The following is a 24,106-nucleotide window of genomic DNA, read 5'->3' on the forward strand; positions in this document are numbered from 1 at the left end:
CATAGCACAAAAAAAATTGTGAAGAAGACTGTGTTATCCGTTCATCTTGTCACTTGCAGTGTGTTGTAAATGATCCAAGCAGTAGGTCTGTCTATGGTATCAATGAACCTTGTGTGTTTAGTATGCTGCCATACTTTGACCTTACCAAGGCATTACCTCCAGATGTAATGCATGATTTTTTGGAGGGTGTAATTCCACAAGTTTTGAAGCTACTGATAAAACAGCTACACAGAGAGGGAATTGTTACGATATCACAGTTAAACAGTAATCTCAAAAGTCTAAAATATGGTCAGAAAAAACAGTTTTGATTTCTGAAAGACTATCAATTGAGGGGACTCTTTCTGGAAAGGCCATAGAAAAGTGGACATTGTTTAGAATCCTCCCATTTCTAGTCAGGTGTAAAGTTCCTGAAGACAACGACCATTGGAGATTATATTTAAAGCTTAGAGAAATAGGTGATATCCTCCTTGCACCCACCTTAAATCGCTATTGGATTAGCCATTTGGAATGTCTGACTGAAAAATTTCTCTCAGACTTCAAACAATGGTTCCCAGATCATTTCACTCCCAAGATACACTTTCTTGTGCATTATGCATGCCTCATTCAAGAATACGGAGCTCCGAGATCTTACTGGTGCTGATTTGAGGCTAAACACCAATACTTTAAAAAAGTGGCACATTTGATGAACAATTTTAAGAACGTTTGCTATTCTTTTGCCAAGTATAACCAAATGAGACAGTGTTGGGAATGGCAATCAGAGAGTGCTTTTGGAAATGATAGTGTTCCACAATCAACATTTGAAGTATGTATTCAGAAAATCCCAAAAGAATAAAATACCTTTTTTGAGGGCTGCCTGGAAGTTGCAGAAAGCACATTGCCAGATTCAGACACTGTCTGGAAGACAAAGGAGGTTGTAATTGACACTGTTAAATATGCTGTTGGTGACTTCTTCATAGTTGATTCAGTACATGGAGAACAAATTCCGCAGTTTGTGAAAATCTTATACATTTTGCAATTTCGTACCCAATGGTTTGTGTGTGGAATGCTATATGTGAATAAAGAATTTAATGAGCATTTGCACTCATTCTCAGTAGAAGACTCTCACGAATGGTTAGCTTTCAAACCAGGAGATGAACTGCATTACCATGCTCTGGATTGTTATTAAGATGAGAATGCTAATCTTCACATTGCTCTTCTACACAGAACAGAGCACAACAGGTAAAAAAAAGATATAGTATGGGGAGGATCGGAGGCAGAAGATTAATATTCTTTATATATTTTAAGGGTTAAAATACTGTTTTTTTAAAACATAACATATAGTTGTGCATAATTTACATAGATGTAAACTACAACTTGTCTGTCATATGATATAAACCTTCACATATGTGAAAAAAAATATACCATGTTCTAGGGATGGGTCGGTATACCGGTTTTGAGGTTTACCGTGGTTTAGATACATTACGGTATAGATACGGTTCCTTTTGCGCTGCACCGCGATTATTGTAATTACGATTTTACAACGGTTATGACAGTCCACCACAAAGTGTAAAAAAAATAAAGTTGCAACGAATGGGGCCGAATACCAAGTTTAATACTCACGAGCTGTCTCCCTTGTTTTAGAAACGCACTGTTGACGCATTAGTAGTACTCTGTCTGCTCTCTCACCTTCCTATTAATCATCATTGCCGCCATTTTGTGTTGCAAAGAGTGCTATACATTATAGTGTCAGATGGAGTGCCGTTTTGTAGACGTTGCAGAACATCGGTTTCTGCTCGTGGTGGAAACACATCTAACTTTTTTACACACCTCAGGGACCATCACCCTGCAATTTATGCAGACATCTCAAAAGTAAGTTATAAATACAGCAGTTATAGTTTTCTCTGCTATTAAATAATAATCAATATTAGTTAATGTTTGTGCTTTAAACAATGTGACCGATCTTTTCCGAATTCTTACCAGCAAATAAACTGCACTTTTTTAAAAAAAATGGTGGAGTGGTTTTCCTGTACAACTGATCTGTGGACCAGTATTGGAGGCAATGGAGAACAGTACATGAGCCTGACAGTTCATTCAGAATGGAAATTACAAACATACTGTCTGGAAACAATTTTCATCCCCCAGGACCATACCGCTGACAATAGTCAAGCCTTTTTTCAAGAGCACCTTTCTGAATGGAACCTGAACACCTGCAACCTTGCTGGCATAACCACTGACAATGGAGTAAACATGAAAAAAGAGCTGCTTGGATTGCATGCAGTGTGGCTTAACTGCTTTGGCCACAATCTGAATCTGGCCATTGGAAAGGCTTTAAAACTGAACAGAATAGAAACTGCTGTGAAATTGTTCAGGGCTTTAACCGCAGGTGGAAAAGGAGAAGGGAGCTAATCAAAAAGCAGCCTGATCTAAATGTACCTCAACACACCCTAATCCATGATGTAGTTACCAGGTGGGGCTCCACTTATTCCATGGTGTCCCAGTTCATTGAACAATAACAGGCTGTGTGTGCTGCCTTGGCATGTGATATTAGTACATGGCATTTAATGCCAAGAGACACAAATATTGCCACCCTTGAAGATGTGTGTAAAGTTCTTGGAATGTTGAACACCTTTACAGATTCTCTAGCTGCTGAAAGCTATGTCACTATATCAGCACTGAAGCCAATACTTCATCATCTGACAAATGATCTGCTCACAGAAGAGACTAATGACAGTGAGTTGGCCAAGCACATGAAGGCTGCCATAAAGGATGATCTGATTGCAAGGTACTCAACAGACAACATCAAAAAACTATTGCTTGTTTCCTAGACCCCAGATTCAAGAACAGCTTCTCTGAAAATGTAGAGGACATAACTGCCATCACAGCAAATGAGGCAGTAGTCACTGCTACTGTTAAATTGTCCCAGCAAGAGGTAACCACAGGAACAGAGAATGCTGCACAAGGTACCACAGGTGAAGGCTCGGCACCAGGTAGCCTTTGTCAGCTACTGCAGAACATTACCACAAAGCAGCAGCAGCTACAGAGAAATCGTGCTGAAGTGGATGACTGTAATGAAACCAGAGCCAGGAGTGAGGTCTTTCGCTATTTAGCTTTGCCACAAATCACTGCTGAAAAGGATCCTCTGATGTGGTGGAATACTCATGCAGCAGATCTTTAGACTTGACTGTAGAAAGCGTTCAATAACTCCTAGTTATCGACAGCATTTTGCTGTTGTTCACTCTTATGAATAGCAGGATGACGCTCAGGACAGATGAAAACTTTATACTAATGAGGTAATCGTTAACCTTTCTCTCAATTCATTACAAACATACAAACATAGATGAAAATCATTTGGGCTTAGCGACGCATCTCAATTATCTCTTATGAATAGCAACTGCCGTTAAATAGGAATCGAAATGAAATCCAATCACATACTCCTGTTTTCTCATTTATGAATAAACCACAATGAGACTTAGAGGAATGCCATTTTCAAGTTTGTTATAAACTAGTGCCTGCTTTAAAAATACTCCCCCCCCCAGAATTTTTCTCAAATGACGCCCTTGCTTTCATTTCAAATAAACCTCCACACTTACCTGGTTAGTATAGAACTTGGCAAAATCTTTCAACATGATTCTTCAAGGACAAAACTTTGTACAGATTGATGATGTATCATAACATTTGCATTAGTAATTATCATCAATGGCAGATCATTTCCAATGGCAATGCAATGGTTCCATAATAAGAGGTAGCTAAAGTGCAATTACAATGGTATAAGCCATTGGTAAAATAGTACTACAGCAGTAATATATTCTGAAGTCACCCGAAACCAATGTTGAGAATAAAGCATCTCAAGCTCAAGGTCAGCTTTTACTGATACTTTTGAACTCCAACAGTCTTCCCACAAAACAAATCAGCCCCATTACTTCCCAGGAACACTTTGATTTTAGTATGTTTAATTTAGCAATCTACTAAATGATTGCTCAGGTCACCCTGCAAGAGTGGATCTACCCGATATGGGAAAACAAGAATACCAAAACACAGCACAAACAATACATGTGCAGCACAATAACAGTTTAATTTATAATACTGGCTCTTTAGTAACAGGAAGGATGATTGCATTGACTATACAAAGGTAATTGCAATACTAAGGGTTAGTATAGTATATTACACACTATACAGGTTTTGCAATATACAGGGTTTCTTACTTCAGTACCAACATGCCACTCAAAACATTTATTTCACTGATAACTTTTGTTATCAAAACAAACTTTACCGTTATGGAAGTGCCTTAGAGGCGACTATACCATGAGTTACGCAGGTTGCTTCAAAAATGACATGGGATTGGAGTTTAATGACCAGTGTTGTGTTTTGTTGACCTCTGGGAAACGTGTTATCTCAAAGGTAAATGGAGGTGAACATATGTTGTAAAAACGCTGATAAAGCAAGTCTGCAATATTAGTCACGCACATTATGGTCTTTGGAGGTTTGCACTGCTGTATATAAAACGTCCGTGTAAGAACTGACCAAGCTCAGAAGCAGCTGACTTTGAGCTAAGGTACGTTTGTGAAGATTTTCTCTTTTAATTAGTTTCAGTGCGCTAAATACTTACATCTATAACTAAATGGACCATATGAAAAGAAAAGAAAAAAGTATTTAGTGGCAGTAATAAAAGTGTACAGTGAAAAACAAGGTATTGCCTTTCATGCATAGTAATTAATGTGTATTAATAAGCTTTGGTTGGCTTATTTAAATTCACTGATTTTGTAGGGTTATAGGGAAACATCTGTGTATGAGGGGAATATATGTGCTGCAAGTGCATTTGCGAAATAGACGGACAGCTAGAAAACGATTTAGTTAATACAAACAGTACATTTATGAATACTCAATAAGTTATGTAAGTATGTATTACTTTCATGTTGCTATATATATATATATATATATATATATATATATATATATATATGTACTTTTATAATACTTAAAGTGTAATTGCTGGCCTCGAAAATGAAGCGCTACCTACAAAACACTATAATATGACTTTTACAGATTCAAAATTATTTTCCTCTAGGAAAAGAGCATCCAGACTCCAGGCTGGACATAGAGATGGATTTCAGTCAAAGCAGGATCAATGAAAGCACACAGTTCTGTTATGAATCAGTGAGTGGTTCATGTCCTAAACCAATCATTTCTATCAGTATGCGTGTTGCAAAGTACATATTCCTGGTGACAGCAATAGCATTAACTGTTTGTGGAAACCTGTTTGTCATAATCTCCATAGCACATTTCAAGCAGCTTCACACACCCACAAATTATCTCACCCTCTCTCTGGCAGTAGCTGACTTCCTTCTGGGAGGATTTATTATGCCCCCCAGCATGATCAGATCCGTTGAAAGTTGCTGGTATTTTGGAGACTTTTTTTGTAAAGTTCATACCAGTACTGATATAATGCTTTCCACAGCTTCCATTTTGCACCTGTCCTTCATTTCAATTGACCGATACTATGCCGTGTGTTATCCTTTGAGGTACAAAACTACAATTACTGTATTTGTCACACTTAACATGATTTTCATTAGCTGGACTGTGTCAGCCATTGTTGGATTTGGAATGGTATTTCTAGGGTTAAATATACAAGGTATAGAGGATTTCTATTACAAGAACTTTGACTGTGTAGGTGGTTGCATTCTGATACAAAGTGAAGCATCAAGTATGGTTTCCTCTTTCCTCTCCTTTTACATTCCAGGACTTATAATGATAGGCATTTATCTGAAAATATTCCTTGTGGCAAGACGACAGGCCAGGTCAATTAGAGATACAGAACAACAAAGACAAAACACTGAAGAAAAGAAAAATACAACAGCAAATAAGAGAGAGAGAAAAGCTGCAAAGACACTAGGGACAGTGATGGGGGTCTTTCTCATATCTTGGTTACCATTTTTCTTGTTCAACATAATGGATCCATTTTTTAATTACTCAACTCCACCCCTTTTAGTAGATGCACTGGTCTGGTTTGGTTATTTGAACTCAACATTGAACCCCTTTGTCTATGCTTTCTTTTATAGCTGGTTCAGAAAAGCGCTCAGAATTATTGCGCTTGGCAAAGTCTTTCAAAACGGTTCTTCAAGAACAAAACTTTTTGACGAGTAATATTAATTCATTTTTACCTTTACATAGTTAACAGCACTAAATGTTAAATAATTGTGCCATTTTTAATAATCAGTTACACCTTGAGATTTTTAAACTGCTGTGATAAAGAATTATATTGTAGTAATTAAAATTAAAATAAACAAATTAGTAATTAAAGAAAATAAATCTGTATCACACTACCAAAGGATTAACATCAAAAATGAAATTACAGTAAACCCTGTATTACTGGTCACCCAGACTAAACAGTCATGATGTACACTTAGCCACTAACCCTGAAGCATCTTCCAAATCAAATCTAAACTGAGTCCTATTACATTTTTTTCAGATAATTTCCTTAGCTTGCAACATTTTAACACAATTTGCTGTTGTCAACTAATGACATATCTGTGCTATGAATTTGTTTTGTGAATGGATATTGTATTGTTGCATATGTAATTAAATGTGTTATACAATTTATGAAAGGGCAGCAGTGTGGAGTAGTGGTTAGGGCTTTGGACTCTTGACCAGAGGGTCGTGGGTTCAATCCCTGGTAGGGGACACTGCTGCTGTACCCTTGAGCAAGGTACTTTACCTAGATTGCTCCAGTAAAAACCCAACTGTATAAATGGGTAATTGTACATAAAAATAATGTGATATCTTGTAACAATTGTAAGTCGCCCTGGATAAGGGCGTCTGCTAAGAAATAAAAAAAAAAAAAAAAAAAAAAAAAAAAAAAAAAAAAATGAATGAGCCTTGCTGCTTCCTGTGATCTCCCCCTGGACACCTTTGTAAATTAGATGATTGATAATTAGATGATCTATCTATCTATCTTATATAGTCACAGATAGACTCATGGTTACAGTCCATGAAATGAACTACTAGATTTGATATAATCCGAGTGTATTAAATGGTCATTAGAGTTGTATACAGTAATTAGAGTTGTACACAACCAATATGCTATTGGTATACTTTGTCAATGTGTATTTCAAAGATGCACAGTGATAATGCAATGACTTTACGGTTTTTATTTGTCACCATCAAACACAGAACAAGTTAAATCAAGAATACAAGAGAGAATAGCTGCATGGTGATGGCGGAGGTCTCATGAAACAAAGACACAAGTAAAATCTGCAGGTATAAACAGCGTAAAGGGGGGATGTGCAGGTGGGGTATGCCTGTGCTTCTCAGCTTGAATTTAAAATGGAAGACACCAAAGCAATGCAAAGTTTACTATTCATGTTAGATTTGTTTCTTAAACTATAAAATAAATATACCAATGTATGATAAGTAGGTTTTAATTATTATGTTTTGTCAGGGGGTTGGGATGAATAGCTTAGCTAAACCCAGAGAAATTCACCTGTCTGACTGTTTTTTTAACAGAAACTTCTAAAAATTGCTGAGAATAAGGTTTCTAAGGTATGCCGTAGTATCATGTGAGAAATTCTATTCTTTAACTTCTTTATGCTTGTTATTATCAATTCATAAATTTTTGTCACATTGACACAACCACCACTGTAAGTGTCCTAACAATTTCATTCCATTTACTCATAATACAATCAAAATGAAATGGAAAATACATTCATGTTTCATGACTAACAGGAGACTAACATGTGGAGTGCAGAACTTAAACATAGTGAAATAGGCTGATGAAACTACATCACCGTTCCCATTACTTCTTTTTATTGTAAAATTAAATATGTACAAAGAATACCACACAATGAATCACTGAGAAAATCTTTCGTACCAGTATTAGTAATTAGTAATTAGTACGGTTTTGTTTGCCTATCAGTATAGTTCAATTCAACTACCCATTTAGTAGTGTCTTGATTGCTGGGCTGCTGTTTAAATCGCTTTCCTGTAAATAAATAAGCCAGTGCACACACATATACAGGGTTCACATAATCAAGTAATAGTCACACAGCACCTAAGGGTTAAACATATTTGTCGGATCTTCTACAGGAGTATGTGATGAAGATTTATGCAACATCAAGGCAATTATCATGTCAGCACACAAAGGTCCCCCCAAAAGAAGTTTGGCCACAGCTATTTTGCAGAATTCTAAACAATTAATATATTTATTTTTCATACTGTGTGGGTTCAAACCTTACTTTTTTTTTTTGGATAACTTAAAATATGTATAGAATTAAGAATGTTTGAAAAAAAAGAACACTCTCTTACTTGCCAAAACAAAATAGAACACATAATACATTTAAAAAATAAAAGTATGATGTTGATGGCCAGTACAGAAAAAGGCATGTAGGGTTTGTATTGTTAAAAGTGTGTATAGCAATGATTTGTTTTTTTTTGTTTTTTTTATTACCGTACTGTATAAAAAAATGGAAATGTCAACAAGAACCTGCATTAAACAAGTACTTAACAAACCACCGTACATTCACAATTCATTGAATGAATGTACTTCAATGTTAATATGGTAGGTCATAAAAAAGGGGTGATAACACCAGCTACATTGACATCAGTAGAAACAACTGACTACAGTAAAGTGCTGTTATCTCAGTGCTAATTACAACACCATCTTGAATAAGATCAATTGAACAAGGTACATTATTTTGTAGTATTGTGTGCAAACTATCAGAAAAAAAAGAAAACCCCAGAGAAGAGGGCATTATGTACTGAAATATGTGTGTGTACAATTCAGCAAGTTTCTATCCTCATGTCTTATCCTCAATAACAGAATGATAATACTGTATGTTTATAAGTCTGATCCAGTTTAGCGTGTACTTCACCGGCCCTCTTTACTGTGTCTGACATACAGTGTGAGAGAAAATACACTCAGCTTGATTAGATGTAGCCTTCAAACACTTATAAACATATACATATTATATAATTAAATTGAAATAAAAAACAGACGGAAAGCTGATATTAACATTTAATCTGTTTTTGTAGAACCTGTTGTGGTTTAAATATTTATATTTTTTGATTGACATTTTGAGTGCAAGATCTACTGAAATTCTAAGTGTAGTTGCTGCTGATAGGTTCCAATGGGGATGTGATTTATAATGTTAACAGTGGAGAAAGAAAAAATAGAGACAAGTGAATAATCTCTGTGAATGGCAGCTTTCTCCTGCCATCATCCTTACATCCAGTAACATAAGCCCAGCTACACACAACTGAACAGAAAGCATATAGAGAAAGCATGCAGTATATATTTTACAGATAAAGTGGTTAACTGATCTTATGGAAGTTTATTGAAAATCAATGCCTTACTATAAATATTATGACATTAATGAAACCATCACATACAGTATGTCACTACTGTTTTCTCATAATTTTATTAAAAAATAACTCGGTTCCTTACATTAAAATTTGGCTGTAAAACTAGTGGACTGAATGTGGTTTTCCTGTTGACCTCATATTATCTGAAACAGGGACAGTGTCCTGTTACTGTCTTCTTGGGCACATTTGTGTTTGCAGGAGATGCTGCCATTCGAGTTTTGTTTACAGGAAATCGTAGCCAAGGATTTGACCTGTTGTGGACTTCACTTTTGCTATGTCTCAAATTTGAAGTTTGCAAGAAGCATGTTACAGCAACCATGTACTTTCATTTGAAAACTTTATCGATCATTTCACCTGGAGTGAAATTGACCGAACCCCAGTATTTCCTGTCATTAAACAACCAGCTGCTTCCCCAGTTGACTGACATGCTTTGAAGCCAGTAAGATGCTTTGACCCAACATGCAGGTGCAGTGACCTGGGAAGTGAAATAGTAACAGACTTCCTGGGAGTAAGGCAAGGAAGCTGAGAATGTTCTTCCTGTAGTACCATGTTTTAAAATGAAAACACTTGTTTGCTATAACCACTTTAAACACTATCACAGCTTAGCTCTGCATAGGCTTACCATATGACTCCATGTTCACTGGGACAGTTTGGTGCAGTTCAGGCTTTTCAAATCATATCACAATGCATTCTGGTATGTTTTACCGGCCTCACGTACCTTTAACTTGTTTCATTCTTTAAGAAGTAGGGCTGCACTTACCAGAATGCATTGGGGTGTGAGTTAAAAATCCTGAACTGTCCCAAACTGTCCCAGTGAACATGGCATCATGTGGTAACCCTAGATATACAGTGAGTTTAATACATTTAAGTCCAACCTAATGCTTTAAAATGTAGGAGAAACTTGTTTTAGAAATACAAATTAAACTAAGAAATTAAACCAAAAAATAATCTAGACCACCTAAAATGCATCATGTTGGAGAGCTAACAGTATGTATACTTCAAAAAAGAAATATATCAAATATGTTTTTCTGTTCTTTTTCTTACATCATTTGTTTGCTGAAATCCCAAGTGGACATGGTCCTTAATATTCTCAGAGAGGAATAGTCTGTTGTCTATGAAGTTAATGGAACCAAAGTAATATGAAAACAACATGTTTAATTGACAGCAGGTGTAAGGTTTTAATTAGGCCCTATGGTCAATCTGACTTCGGCCAGGTGACTGGGGAAGGGGTAGATTAATATAATGAGTTAATCACAAAGGGACGTACAAAAACAAGGGCAAACTTAAAAGTCATTGTTGTTCAATTAACACATTTCTGAACTGTCAAAACAGATTTGTTTTCCACGTGTTTGTCCGCCACGTGATTAACGTTGTGCCGTGTTTCTATAGTTCTTTAAACACCCAATAAGCACAGACACACTTTCACTTCACCTCAGTTTTAGATAAACTTGTTTTTACCATAAATAATCTATATTAAAAGCACCATAGCAAGCCTTGCAGTAAACATGCTCCTACCCATACTGTAACTTAGTGGATAATAAAACCATTCACAACACACATATTCTTAAGATATACAATTACATGGATAGTTGCCAACAAAGCAGAAGTATTAAAACTCTGATATTAGGAAGCAAGAGCAGGGGCATGCAAGTGAAAATAATATGATGGTTACAGAAATAATCTATTCTATACAGACACGGTTCTGCATATCTAACCTTACAGACTATTTCCATCAAGCTGCTGAACACACCAAATGATTACAAACACTGCATTGCTTGTGTGAATAAGCCTGCCAACATAGTAATGGCTTTGTTTTTCTTTTCAGGTGAGAATACTAGAACACATTTGTAATGCCTGCAATACTAAATAGTGTTCAAGGCTCCTGTGTCAGGTGCGGTCAGAATTGTTTGCAGAACAAGGACGAGAAATGTGTGACTTTACCGCTGTAAAAACAACACTCACTATGTTGTGAGACTTTTGGCCCCCCTCTGCAATACAGTAGGCTTTATATACACAAAGCACAGTGTGGAACAGGTACCATAAGATGAAGTTTCACATACGAACAGCTAGTTGAATCTACACCAGTGAGAGGCATGTGTAAAATAACAGCCACAAACTATAAATCAGGAAAAAAATTATAATACATCAAGGGTACGAGCGAAACTTTGATATTATAATGAGATTCGTACATATGCATGTGACGGGATGGCTGACTAGGTGACGTCAGGCCAGAAGCAGGAAGGAAAACAAACAAGTACTGCAGGGTAGAAGACGCTTGCGGCGCCGTTTATTAACACAAAAATAAAATAAAACGTTTAAACAAAAACACACTTCTCACAGAGCGAAACAAAAGATTTAAACAAAACAAATCACAAACACTAAATACAACCCTACGGTCCGGCTGGGCAGCAGCCTTCACGGATCCTTAAGATAGTTGTTCTTTTTACTTTCGGTTTTGTTTCTCTCGCTCTCGTTCCTCCTCTCGAACACCCACCCCGAGCAGGGAGAACTGCAGGCTTATATGTCGGTGACCATCTCCCGATTAGCAACAAATTAATCACTTAATTAATTCGGGAGATGGCCACCTTCTACACAAGGTTTTTAAATTGTGGATGGGGCTTCCCATCCATGCTGCCAAACAAAACCTACGGCTCTTCATCATCACATTTAATAAAACAATAACAAAAACAGGGCTATGCTGTCATATTTATAAATAAATAAATCATAACAATAATAATAATAATAATAATAATAATAATAATAATAATAATAATAATAATACAACAAAACAAATACAAAATAATAAATTGCACCGGGGCGGAGGGGTACCTCGTTCTAAAAATAAACAACACATTTATGGCATGGCTTTGCCCGGCCCCCTTTTCATGTGCAGGGCTCCTCTCCCTGCCACAATGCATATGAAAGTAATTTGAAAGAAATAGTCGGAACTACAGTACCGCAGCAGGGATGAAACTAAGTTACAGGAGTGAAAATGACTAATATATCGCGGGTAGGTCTATGAAGTCACAAAAACCTATGAAAAGTCAAGATACGAAAGAAAAATCAATGATATATAGAGCCCTAGATGTGTTTTTTTTTAAATGTTTGGTTTATGCCAAAACAACTTTATTAAGGAATTAGAAGGTATTTATTTTGAAAATATACGAAAATAAATAATCTTTAAGCCTGTGAGTTAATATGACCCCATGCTTCAAAAATAAAGAACAGGAAAGAGAAAGACATGCTTGCTTTATTTCTTGGATATGTTGCAAAACCTGGCAGACCCTCATTGATTCAATCCCATGAGGTGTTCAGGCACTAATGGAGTAGATATGAAGGAGTGCACATGGAACACTGTCCTTTTTTAGTGCTGTTCCAGTTACAGAAGGCCCTGAAGGGGGTATGGACTATTTCACTCTCCAGATTAAATGACCCAGGAAGTACAAGACAGTCTAAAAGCATGGTTTGCAAACAGAGAATTATCTAACCTAGTGTATTTCTAACCTACAATTTTTTTTTGTACCCATGACTTTTTTATAATGCTACTGAATTGTTTCACATTGCTCCAATATTGCAACATTTATCATGTTTCTTGATTGCTCAATCTGGCTAACATTTTGCTTTGTCGGTTTGTTTCGTCAATGTTTTAAAAATAAAAAATAAAATTTTTTACACTTTCAACTTGTTTTCAGTCAGTTTCCTCCACTGAATGTGAAAGCTTCTATCCACTGTGAGTGCTAAGTGATTAAGTGACCATGTAAAGCTAGTGAAGTTATCCTGTTGGGGGAAATGGTGCTGGACTTTTTTTTTACAGAACATGTACACAGACACATGCATGCTTTTGTGACTCTCCAAATACATTGCCTTGTATTGCACAAGTATTGTGATTTAACAGCCACTACTGGAATGCATTACAACTTTTAAATGAAACTTTCTAAAAAACACTGAATTTAGAATTCTTAAAAAAAACGGAACTCCCAGACCTCTGTACTGTTCTGCCTATATGGTTACGCCGGCCCTGGTCAGCATGTGTGTTAACCAGGATCCTAGTGTTGAGGAGCAGGAAATATTTTAGGGGATTCTAATCCCATCCCAGGATATCTTACTGCATGTCAGGAAGAGGATTCCTGGAGCGAGACTCCCCTTTTAGTGGGAGCAGCGCTGAGTCAGGTTTTTGGCAGCTTTTATTTTGAGCTGTTTTCCCACTGTCTTTTGTTTTGCATTTTGTACATTTCTTTTGTTTACACTGGTGTGAATGTCTTTCCACACTAGGACTACCATTGGCGGCTATTCGTTTACTGCAACTGCAATTGTGTAAATATTGTAAATAAAACCTGTGTGGCATGTCAAATGCAAACTATGTTTCTGGAATCTCTCGCAGTGAATACCCACACCCCTTCTACAATAACTAATTACTGACTTCTATATAACAATCTTTTGCTTAATATAATGACCTTTTAAATCTATTTAGTGACTGATCAATAAAGCTTATTAGTAGTGTTAAGGTATTTTTTTGTTCCCTATCCAAATTAATTTTGCATTGACCAGTCACTAATTAGATGTGTGTCTTAATGTGTTGCAGGTGTGCACAATTATGGTCTTAGGGGTCCTCTTTCAGGTCTTAATCAGTTTATTGTTAAATGATACCTATAAAACCTGGAGGGCCCAGACCTCAAGGACCAGATTTGTGCACCCTTGCATTTCACTGGCTTCAGTGAAAAATCATGTGGGTTGTGTATTGTTGCTCTTATTCTACTATTAGGATAATTGGCCAGTGATATGTATTGCTTTTTGATCTATTTGTATTTGATCTATTACTGTTTCTCTTGCTTTTTCCATGTGTGTGTTGCACTCAGTTTGTGTCTGTGTCTGCCTGCTCTCTGAGCCAGCAGTCATTGTGTAACTCTCCAGCTCTGTCGTTGACTCTTTGTTAGGTCACCTGGCTACCTGTCTGGGTGGCTGTGATTGTTAAAGTGATATGAGGGTGAAAGGTGTAATTATTTATTTAATTAATGAAGTAATTAAAGTGTTCAATAAATTGTTGCTGTTTATTTAATCATAAGGTATAATTGTAACTGCTTAATTTTAGGTGAATACAATATATATATTATATATATATACACTATTTCTGAGAGTAAGCAGCTTGTTTAAAGGAAACTAGATCTCCAGCGTTCATGGCACAAATATACTCAGAAGAGTTGTAGGTTTCTATAATGAAGTTATCTATGAAGTCATTGACAGTAGGCAGGAGTAAGGTTTTAATAAAGCTCAGTGGTCAAGATGACTTTGCAAGTTTCCCAGCTGACATAAGATTAGTTAGGCCAATTATAATGAGCTATTCACAAGGGGAACTTTTGAATACACCATAACAACATAGGTGTGCTGTTGGTTTAATGACTATAAAGATCCCTTGGAGAAACTAAAAAGTGTTATGACTTGCATTCTAATTTTTCAAGATATTTTATAACTAAACCACTACAGTAATGGAAAACTTAAGAACCTGTCAAAACATATTAGTAATTTGTCACCTAATCTTTTAGAGGATTAATGTTTTACAATCATTAACCTACTATCACTGCATTCTTTTCTTCTGTGGAAGATGATTTGGTTTTTTTTTGCTTGTATTTTAAATAATGACAATGCTATAAAACTAAAAGCTGATGCAGCCTCCTGGTACAAAATCACTTCTGTGCTGTAGCTCATTCACTCAATTGGTCAAGTTCTGTGTCTAACTGCATCAGGCATTGTGAATTGATTTTAAAATCTGTATATTCTGATTAAAGTAAGTAAGTAAGTAAGTAAGTAAGTAAGTAAATAAATAAATAAATAAATAAATAAATAAATAAATAATTGTGTCTGACTTGTTTATAACTCAATTGACAATTTGTGACCCTGCAGCTCAGCAGACAATGTGTTTCTACTTAGCATTCAACTAGTAGAAAGGGATGTTTAATATTGAACAAATCAGGGTTAGCCAAGTAGTTGAATCATAGGAGTATATTTTACAATTCTGAGTACAACTACAGTAAAAGTCTAATTAGCATCTACTTTTTCTAGGTGGAAATGCAATACAATTAAATCTGTCTAAGTGGCTTGAGAGACTAATTAACCCTTTCAGGACCAAGCATTTTTCAGTGGGATGCTCCCCCAGGACCAGGCACTTTCTGGCTGTAGTTGACTCTCTTCCTATAAAAAATCACAAAAAATACATTTTTAACAGTAAAGTCTTGCAAATGGTGTCCTTTTTTTCAGAACACTCTGGGGAACATTATAAAATACTTCAGAAACCATACAATACTTTTCGCTTTTTTTTCAACATAATGTTTTTTTTTTCAACACAATGTTTTTTTTTTTAATTCTTTTTATGTTAAGTAATTTTTATTATGTATTCTGCTTAGAGATACTTGTATAAATGTGTTATAATATGACCTGAGTGACCTTGCAATACTTCCTCAAAGTTTTGTTGTAAAATATTGATGTTTGGGCATATTACAAGACATTATTTCACCTGAGTGATTGCAATGACATAATACACGTTTATTCTCAATTCGTACTGAATCAGGCACACTTAATGTCGATCAACAGGCGATCAACAATCAGTTTAAAAAATGTTACTCGTCTCTTTATACTATGATTCTCCTAAGGATGATACACTAATTAATGCTTTTTTTGAAAATGTAACCATCCCCCATGTTGATCCACAGTCCAAGGCTAGGTTGGAAGAAGCACTCACCAGTGATGAAATTGCTTCTGTAATACGCATGATGCAAAGTGGTAAATCACCAGGCCCGGACAGGTTTCCCAGAGTTCTATAAACAGTTCTTATTAAGCTCTGTTTGCTGAATCTTTCTCGAATTCAGTTTTACACCCTACACTGTATAAAGCTTCAATATCATTCTATATTCCCCTTCAGACTCACCTGTGCCTGAGATGCTTCTCAGAGAAGACGTTCGATTGTGTTGAGTGAGATTATCTTTTAATGAACTTACAGAAATTTAGTTTTGGTCCCAATATTATTAACTGGACAAAACTACTGTATGTATCTCATCTTGCCTCAATACCAACCAATAACACACATTTAGAATATTTTCCTCTCCACTGTGGAACCAAGCAGGGGAGACCTCTCTCTCCACTTTTATTTGCCTTCGCAATTGAACCTCTGCCTATTACACTGCACAGCAACCATGGCATACAGAGTTTAGTCAGAGAGAGGCGGACACAGAAGGTCTCGTTGTATGCTGATGACCTTCTTTTGTACATTTCTGATCCTGTTTCCTCCCTCCCACAAGCACTTTCAACTCTAGAATTATTTTGCAAATTCTCAGGCTATAAAATTAATTTGCACAAAACCGAACGTTTCCCCATCAACTTGGCTGCTGGATATTATAACTGATTTCCATTACATGAGAGTAGATGTTAAAACTTCATGCTGATTTGAACTCGGCTCTCGCCAAGATAAGCACCAACTAAGACATAGCTTTACAGTAAACTAATGTGATCCATAGGTGTCTCCATCCATTTGCGCTTCCTTCCATATGATGATGTAGATATCCTTCTGTCAGGTGTTGATGGCTGAAGTGTAATGGTGGCTCCAGGGATCAGCTTATTTTGCCTCCCTAGCGCATCAGCACACACAACGGCTGCGATGCTGGCTCCGGGGATCAACCACAGTACGGTCTCCCCAGCGCATCAGCATGACAACCGTCTGGATTGAGCTAAGTAGGGTACATCTCTGGGGTCTTCAAGTGGGCACCTTCCATCCTCGGTGTTTCGTCGACTAGCCCACGACACCTCAAGAGGGCGTGACGGTGATTCTGGCGTTCCAGAATCACCCCCCTCCGTCCCCCACTCAACTCAGCCCATCTTATTTACCTGTACATCAGCGTTTCTTTCTTTCTATTGTGCTTGAGATCCCTAGCCAGAATCTTTCCGTTTCAACCACAGCCAGTTGCTGCTCCTCTCTGCTGCTTCAGATAAGTTCTTCACTGTGCGACGCAACTCTCAGTCAATGAATCCGACATCTTTGAGAAACCGGGTTGTAGAGTGTGCCACAAATCCTCGACAACCCACCTCCACTGAGTAAACCCGGACTCTCCATCCTCGCTGTTCCGCTTCAGTGGCTAGTTGAGCATACCACAGTTTCTTTCTCTCATACGCCTCATCTACAGCATCCTCCCATGGCACTGTTAACTCTACCAGGTGAACAAGGCTTGCTGATCCAGACCACAAGACAATATCTGGTCGAAGGTTAGTGGTGGCAATCTCAGGTGGAAAAATAAGCCGTTGACCAACATCTGCCAGCATTTTCCAGTCTCTAGCAGCTTCCAGTTGTCCTGGGCGAGGATTGATTTTAACACCTTTTCTTGGTGGTTGCTCTCCTGGACGGAGGAATGTTGTCTTTTGTGTGTAATGTTTTGATGGAACAGGTGGCAACTTATTGTTCATGTTACGCTTGTCTTCCAATGCTAAGGCCAAACATCGCAGCACCTAGTCATGGCGCCAAGTAAACCGCCCTTGGCTAAGAGCCACCTTACATCCTGTCAAAATGTGCCTTAATGTTGCAGGTGATGAACACAAAGGACATGAGGGATCCTCTCCTACCCAGAGGTTTAGGTTCTGTGGTGATGGGAGAACATCATATGTTGACCTGATGAGGAAACTGATCCTGATCTGTTCCATTGACCATAGGTCTTGCCAGCCAATCTTGCGTTGTTCCACACTCTCCCATCTCATCCATTCTCCCTGCTTGGCCTGGGAAATGGCCTTTATACACCTTATCCTCTCCTCCTGCTTTTGCACCTCGTTGACTACCAGCTTCCTCCGTTGAGCTGGGGCTGCCTTGTGCCATGTAGGAGGAGCTGAACTGAGACCGACCCCCTCTTCCATGCTGAACTTGCCCCATGATATCACCAATTCGAAGGGCAGACTTTGCATCTTCCACAGCTTTCTTTGCCACCCACTTTCTTCCAGTTTTCAGCACGGGTGCTGCCTCCCTTACGCATTTGTCGCGTAACTCTACTAATGTAATTTCCAGTCTGACCTTGGCGCACTTAAACTCCTCAGTTAGAGCGGATGCTGGAAGCTGCAGTATTCCTTTACCATAAAGTCCCACTCTACTGAGGCAGCATGGAACTCCCAACCATTTCCTGATATATGAACTGATTAAGGCTTCCAGCTTCTCTACTGTTGTCAAAAAAACCTCATACACAGTCAGTGGCCACAGCAACCTCGGCAGTAGACCAAACTGAAAGCATCAGAGTTTTAGTTTGCCTGGTAAAGCGCTGCTGTCTATGCTCTTCTGCCCTTCCACTGCTTGTTGTCTAACTTCTCCCACATGAACTGTGTCCTTTAGATCCCCGTCATACCATCTCCCAAGACTCTTCACTGGCTTCTCAGACACTGTTGGTATTGCCTCACCGTTAATGAAGAACGTTTTATCTACTACTTTACCTTTAATTATAGAGATGTTCCTTGATTTAGTGGGCTTGAATTGCATTCGTGCCCATTCAATGTTATTGGTTAATTTGCCCAATAATCGATTAGTGCAGGCTACTGTTGTAGTCATGGTTGTCATGTCATCCATGTATGCTCGAATTGGTGGTAGTCGCATTCCAGAAGCTAAGCGCTCTCCTCCCACTACCCATTTTGATACCCTAATCATTGTTTCCATTGCCATGGTAAAAGCCAGTGGAGAAATGGTGCAGCCTGCCATTATTCCAACTTCTAGGCATTGCCATGTAGTGCTGAATTCTGAAGTTGAAAAACTAAATTGCAAATCTCCAAAGTAGGCTTCCACTAAATTTGTTATTGTCATCGGTACACTGAAAAAATTAAATGCTGTCCAAAGAAGTTCATGTGGCACTGAACCATATGCATTAGCCAAATCCAGGAATGTCACATGGAGCTCCTTCCTCTCCTTTTTAGCTGATTGAATTTGTTGCCAGATCACATTGATGTGTTCTAAGCATCCTGGGAAACCTGGAATGCCCGCTTTTTGTATTGAAGTGTCAATGAAGCAGTTCTTTAATAGGTAAGTTGACAATCTCTGAGCAATAATGCTGAAGAAAATCTTGCCTTCTATGTTTAATAGGGAAATAGGGCGAAACTGACTGATGCTTGTAGAATATTTTTCTTTAGGTATAAAGACTCCACCTGCTCGGTGCCATGCTCTTGGTACAACCTGTTTTTCCCATGCCACTTTCATCAATTTCCACAGGATTCGTAGAACTCCTGAAGCACTCTTGTACACTCTGTACGGAACTCCATTAGGCCCTGGTGATGATGAAGCCCTTGCTTTTTTCACAGCTTGCTCTACTTCTTTCCACTTAGGTGCACAGTCCTCCATTTGGTATTCTGGTGGATTGATAGGCGGGATGTCAGAAGGAATTGACATAGGCTCCTGCCTTTTTGAATCTGTATGTTTCCTTGTGACAGGGTCTTCCTCGTGTCACGCGTGTGGGTAGCCGCTAAAAGCTTCCTCCACATAGAGCATATGAATTAATCCTGTAAATGAACACAGACAAGAGGCTCTGTTGGGGGCAGAGAAAAGAGTGCTGCTATTAATTATGAGCAGGAAAGTGCTTTAGCCCTTTAGGATACAGCAAAGCACGTATATGGTGGCATCGCTCTGTTTATGTTTTGAGCATCTTGAATGCTAATATTTTTATGACATGACCAATAAAAAAGGTGTCAAAGATTAAAGGTGTTTTTAAAATGTCATTTTAAAAGCCACTGCCTATCTAATATTAAACATATTATATATTATTCTCTAGGTAATACATATTGGAAAATGAATTTCAGTCAAAGTGGGATCTCTGGAAGCACACAGTTCTGTTATGAATCTACACTTGGGTCATGTCCTAAAATCACCTTTCCAATCATTGCCCGTGTTCCACTGTACTTGTTCCTGGGGGCAGCGATCACAGTCACGGTTTGTGGAAACCTGCTGGTCATCATCTCCATAGCACATTTCAAGCAGCTTCACACACCCACACATTTTCTTCTCCTCTCTCTGGCAGCTGCTGACTTTCTCCTGGGAGGATTTGTAATGCCTCCCAGCATGATCCGATCGGTTGAAAAGTGCTGGTATTTTGGGGACTTACTTTGCAAAGTCCACACCAGTACAGATATCACACTTAGCACAGCTTCCCTATGGAATATGTTCTTCATTTCCATTGACCGCTACTATGCAGTGTGCCATCCTCTTAGATACAGAAACAAAATTACTGTATTTGTTACAGTTAACATGATATTCATTAGCTGGACCTTAGCTGCAGTTAGTGGATTTGGATTAATATTTCTAGAATTAAACATACAAGGTATGGAAGATTCATCTGATCATTTAGACTGTGTAGGAGGTTGCTTTCTGGTTCAAAGTGCTGCATCAGCCATTACTTCATCCTTAGTTTTTTTTTACATTCCAGGATTTGTTATGATGTCTATCTATCTTAAAATATTCCTTGTGGCAAGAAAACAGGCCAGGTCAATTAGAGACACAGCATTCCAAAGGCAAACAGCTGAAGAAAATAAAAATGCAACATCACTAAAGAGAGAAATGAAAGCTGCAAGGACCCTGGGGATAACAATGGGGGTCTTTTTAGCCTGTTGGTCACCATTTTTTGCATGCTTTAATGTGGATCCTTTCATTAATTACTCAACTCCACCTATTTTAGTGGATGTTGTGGTCTGGTTCGCTTATCTAAACTCTGCGTTTAATCCTTTTATTTATGCTTTATTTTATAATTGGTTCAGAAAAGCATTCAGAGTTATTATATTTGGCAAAATCTTTCAAAACAATTCTTCCAGTATACAATTGTTAACTAACTAACTAATGTGTGTGTGTGTGTGTGTGTGTGTCTCTCTCTCTCTCTCTCTCTCTCTCTCTCTCTCTCTCTCTCTCTCTCTCTCTCTCTCTCTCTATATATATATATATATATAATTATTTTTTAAAAATGGTCCATGTTTTTGTTGACGTCCCCTGTCCTTTTTGGAACGGTTTAAATTACAGAATGAAACATTAACTTCCACTGTTTCACTTTGAGCATTTTACAGCACCAAGGCCTGCCTGGATTGCATTAAACACTTGTTTGTAATGGTAATCCAAGTTGATTCCCCAGTTCTGTAAAAAAATGGACTAAAAAAAGTATAAACTGATCAAATTTTGTTTGTAAAGAGTATTGTATAGTTTTTCCTAGTAGGCTTTTTTAAAAAATTCAAAACCAGATAAAAAAAAAAAAATGCTGTTACCTTTGTTAGCATAATCATGAAGTTACAAACATTATGCATCTCTAAACAAAAAAATCTAGATTACAAAGAAAAAAGTAGCCATTATGCATTTGTGTTTAATAAAGTAATGTTTTAATGAGCAACCACATGCTGTATGTAAACCCCTTCTTTATTAATGTTAAAAGTACATATTTCTGTTTTCATTGGTCTTGACATCTATTACATACATTTTTAAAGTATTCAAGTGACAATAACCTACAATATATTTTAATAGCACTTCCCATATCCAATATTAGCAGTTCTAGTTTGAAGCATACAGTTGAAACTGGGTTGTACTACACTGTATTTGCTGTAGCTTGTATAGACATTTTACTTTATCACTGTTCTGGTATATACTTAGATATTAAAGAGAAATATAAAATATAAAACATTAACTTCCTTAAATCTGTTTTGGTTTTTGTAAAATATTTGTCCATGGCAATAGAACTTGAAGATTTACATTGCTCTTTATTGGTTAATGAGCTCCATGGCTGTGCAGCTGGTCTCTCCAGACCCCCCCTTCATGGCTGACAGCTCCCCTCTGTGGGGCTCCGGCCACCCGTTCTCCTGCAGCGAAATTGCTGCGGGGGGAGCTAGTCTCCTGACCTCCCCCCCTTCTTCATGGCCGGCAGCTCCCCTCTGTGGGGCTCTGGCCACCCGTTCTCCTGCAGCACAATTGCTGCGGGGGGAGCTGGTGTCCTGACCTCCCCCCCCCCCCCTTCTTCATGGCCGGCAGTTCCTCTCCGTGGGGCTCCGACCACAATTTCTCCTGCCGCGAAAGAGTGGCTAGGGGAGCTGGTCTCCTGACCTCCCCCCCTTCTTCGTGGACCGCAGCTCCCCTTCATGGGGCTCCAGCCACAGGACCCTCGGGAGGCAGCGGCAGCAGCAGCGGACCCTCGTGAGGCGACGGCAGCAGCAGCGGACCCTCGTGAGGCGACGGCAGCAGCAGCGGACACTCGGGAGGCGACGGCAGCGGACCCTCTGGAAGCGACGGCAGCAGCAGCAGCGGACCTTCGGGAGGCGACGGCAGCAGCAGCAGCAGCAGACCCTCGGGAGGCAACGGCAGCAGCAGCGGGCCCTCCGGAGGCGAACCCCTAGCCATGGAGGCGGCAGCGGGAGCTCCACTTCTCCCTCGTACCCTGTAACTGGTGGCGCCCCAGGCGATGCGGAGCAACAGGCAGCCCCAGGCAATGCGAAGCAGCAGGTATTCACCCTCTGCTGGTGGAGGTGGGAGGGGCAAGCAGTCCTCCCACGGTGTTGGAGACGGAACCAGCAGGTATTCACCCTCTGCTGGTGGAGGTGGGAGGGGCAAGCAGTCCTCCCACGGCAACTGAGGCGGAACCAGCAGGCATTAACCCTCTGCTGGTGGAGCTGGGAGCGGCAAGATGTTCTCCCACGGTGGTGGAGACAGAGGCAGTTCCTGCTGCTGTGCTCCTGGCTGTGGAGACAGAGGCAGCTCCTGCTGCTCTGCTCCTGGCGGTGGAGACAGAGGCAGCTCCTGCTGCTCTGCTCCTAGCGGTGGTGGAGACAGAGGCAGCTCCTGCTGCTCTGCTCCTGGCAGTAGAGACACTGGCAGCTCCTGCTGCTCTGCTCCTAGCGGTGGAGGTGTTGGAAACAGAGACAGCTCCTGCTGCTCTGCTCCTGGCGGTGGAGGCAGTGGCGAGGGCTCCTCTCCCTCTGGCGTTGGAGATGTCCGCGCTGGGACCTCTCCCTCTAGCGCTGGAGACGGCAGCAATGGCTCCTCTCCCTCAGGACACAGCAGCGGAGCCCCTCTCATATCTGCAGCCAGGTAGTTGAGCACCATGGCTGCGATGTCTGGGAGGGATGCTGGGTGGTGTTTCTGTTCCCAGGCCTCCCAGCGCTCCCCATCTCTCGTCTGCAGGGGGTTGATCACAGCAGGGAGGGCCTCCACGATATCCCTCTCAGGCTCCGCCAGCCACTCCCAGATCCCCTCTGAGGAGAGTGGACCAGTCCGCCTCGGAGGATGCAGAGGCAGCTCCTGCTCCTTTCCCTCGGATGGTGGTGGTGGAGGTGAAACCAGCAGGTATTCTTCCCCTGCTAGTGGAGCCTTGGGCTGTGGACGCTCGGCCTCCCCCCTCTTGGGCTGTGGACAGACCGACCCCTCATCCTCTGGTTCCTGCTCTGGGCCATCATCCTCCCACATGGGCGCATGATGTTCAGGTTCCTCCCTCACCTGCCATGGAGGGGGTTGGTCAGGTGCTACATGCCCGACCTCACCAACGGCGAAGCACCATTCCTCACCTTTCAGACAGGTGAGGCAGACGTCCAGAATAGCAGAGACCCGGCAAGACTTGCGACCAGCCCCGTGCTGTTGCTGATGCACGTGCTCCTGCTGCTGTTGTTTCCTCTGTCCACTTCTTCCCATTATTTTTATTTTTTTATTTTTTTATTTTTTTCCCCAAAAACAAAAACAACAAAAAAAACGCCCTTTGCTGTTCCTGGTCCGGCTCCTGGAGGCATTGTTTGTCCCACGCAGGACACCATATGT

At 39.6% G+C, this 24,106-nt stretch overlaps 2 protein-coding genes across 2 annotated transcripts; both read left to right on the forward strand.

Moving 5' to 3' along the window:
* Positions 1 to 5,050: 5,050 nt before the first annotated feature.
* On the forward strand, positions 5,051 to 6,460 carry LOC117972537 (trace amine-associated receptor 1-like). The gene has a single exon (XM_034921824.2). The coding sequence runs from the start codon at positions 5,080 to 5,082 to the stop codon at positions 6,118 to 6,120; it is 1,041 nt and encodes a 346-aa protein (XP_034777715.2). The 5' UTR covers positions 5,051 to 5,079; the 3' UTR covers positions 6,121 to 6,460.
* A 13,662-nt stretch (positions 6,461 to 20,122) lies between these two features.
* On the forward strand, positions 20,123 to 21,160 carry LOC117411550 (trace amine-associated receptor 1-like). Its single transcript, XM_034921820.1, has one exon. The coding sequence runs from the start codon at positions 20,123 to 20,125 to the stop codon at positions 21,158 to 21,160; it is 1,038 nt and encodes a 345-aa protein (XP_034777711.1).
* The last annotated feature ends 2,946 nt before the right edge of the window (positions 21,161 to 24,106 follow it).

The sequence above is a fragment of the Acipenser ruthenus genome, chromosome 6 (assembly GCF_902713425.1).
Source record: "Acipenser ruthenus chromosome 6, fAciRut3.2 maternal haplotype, whole genome shotgun sequence".
Taxonomy (NCBI): domain Eukaryota; kingdom Metazoa; phylum Chordata; class Actinopteri; order Acipenseriformes; family Acipenseridae; genus Acipenser; species Acipenser ruthenus.

Coding starts and splice junctions, on each gene's coding strand:
- LOC117972537 (XM_034921824.2), top strand. CDS start 5,080: ATGGATTTCAGTCAAAGCAGGATCAATGAAAGCACACAGTTCTGTTAT.
- LOC117411550 (XM_034921820.1), top strand. CDS start 20,123: ATGAATTTCAGTCAAAGTGGGATCTCTGGAAGCACACAGTTCTGTTAT.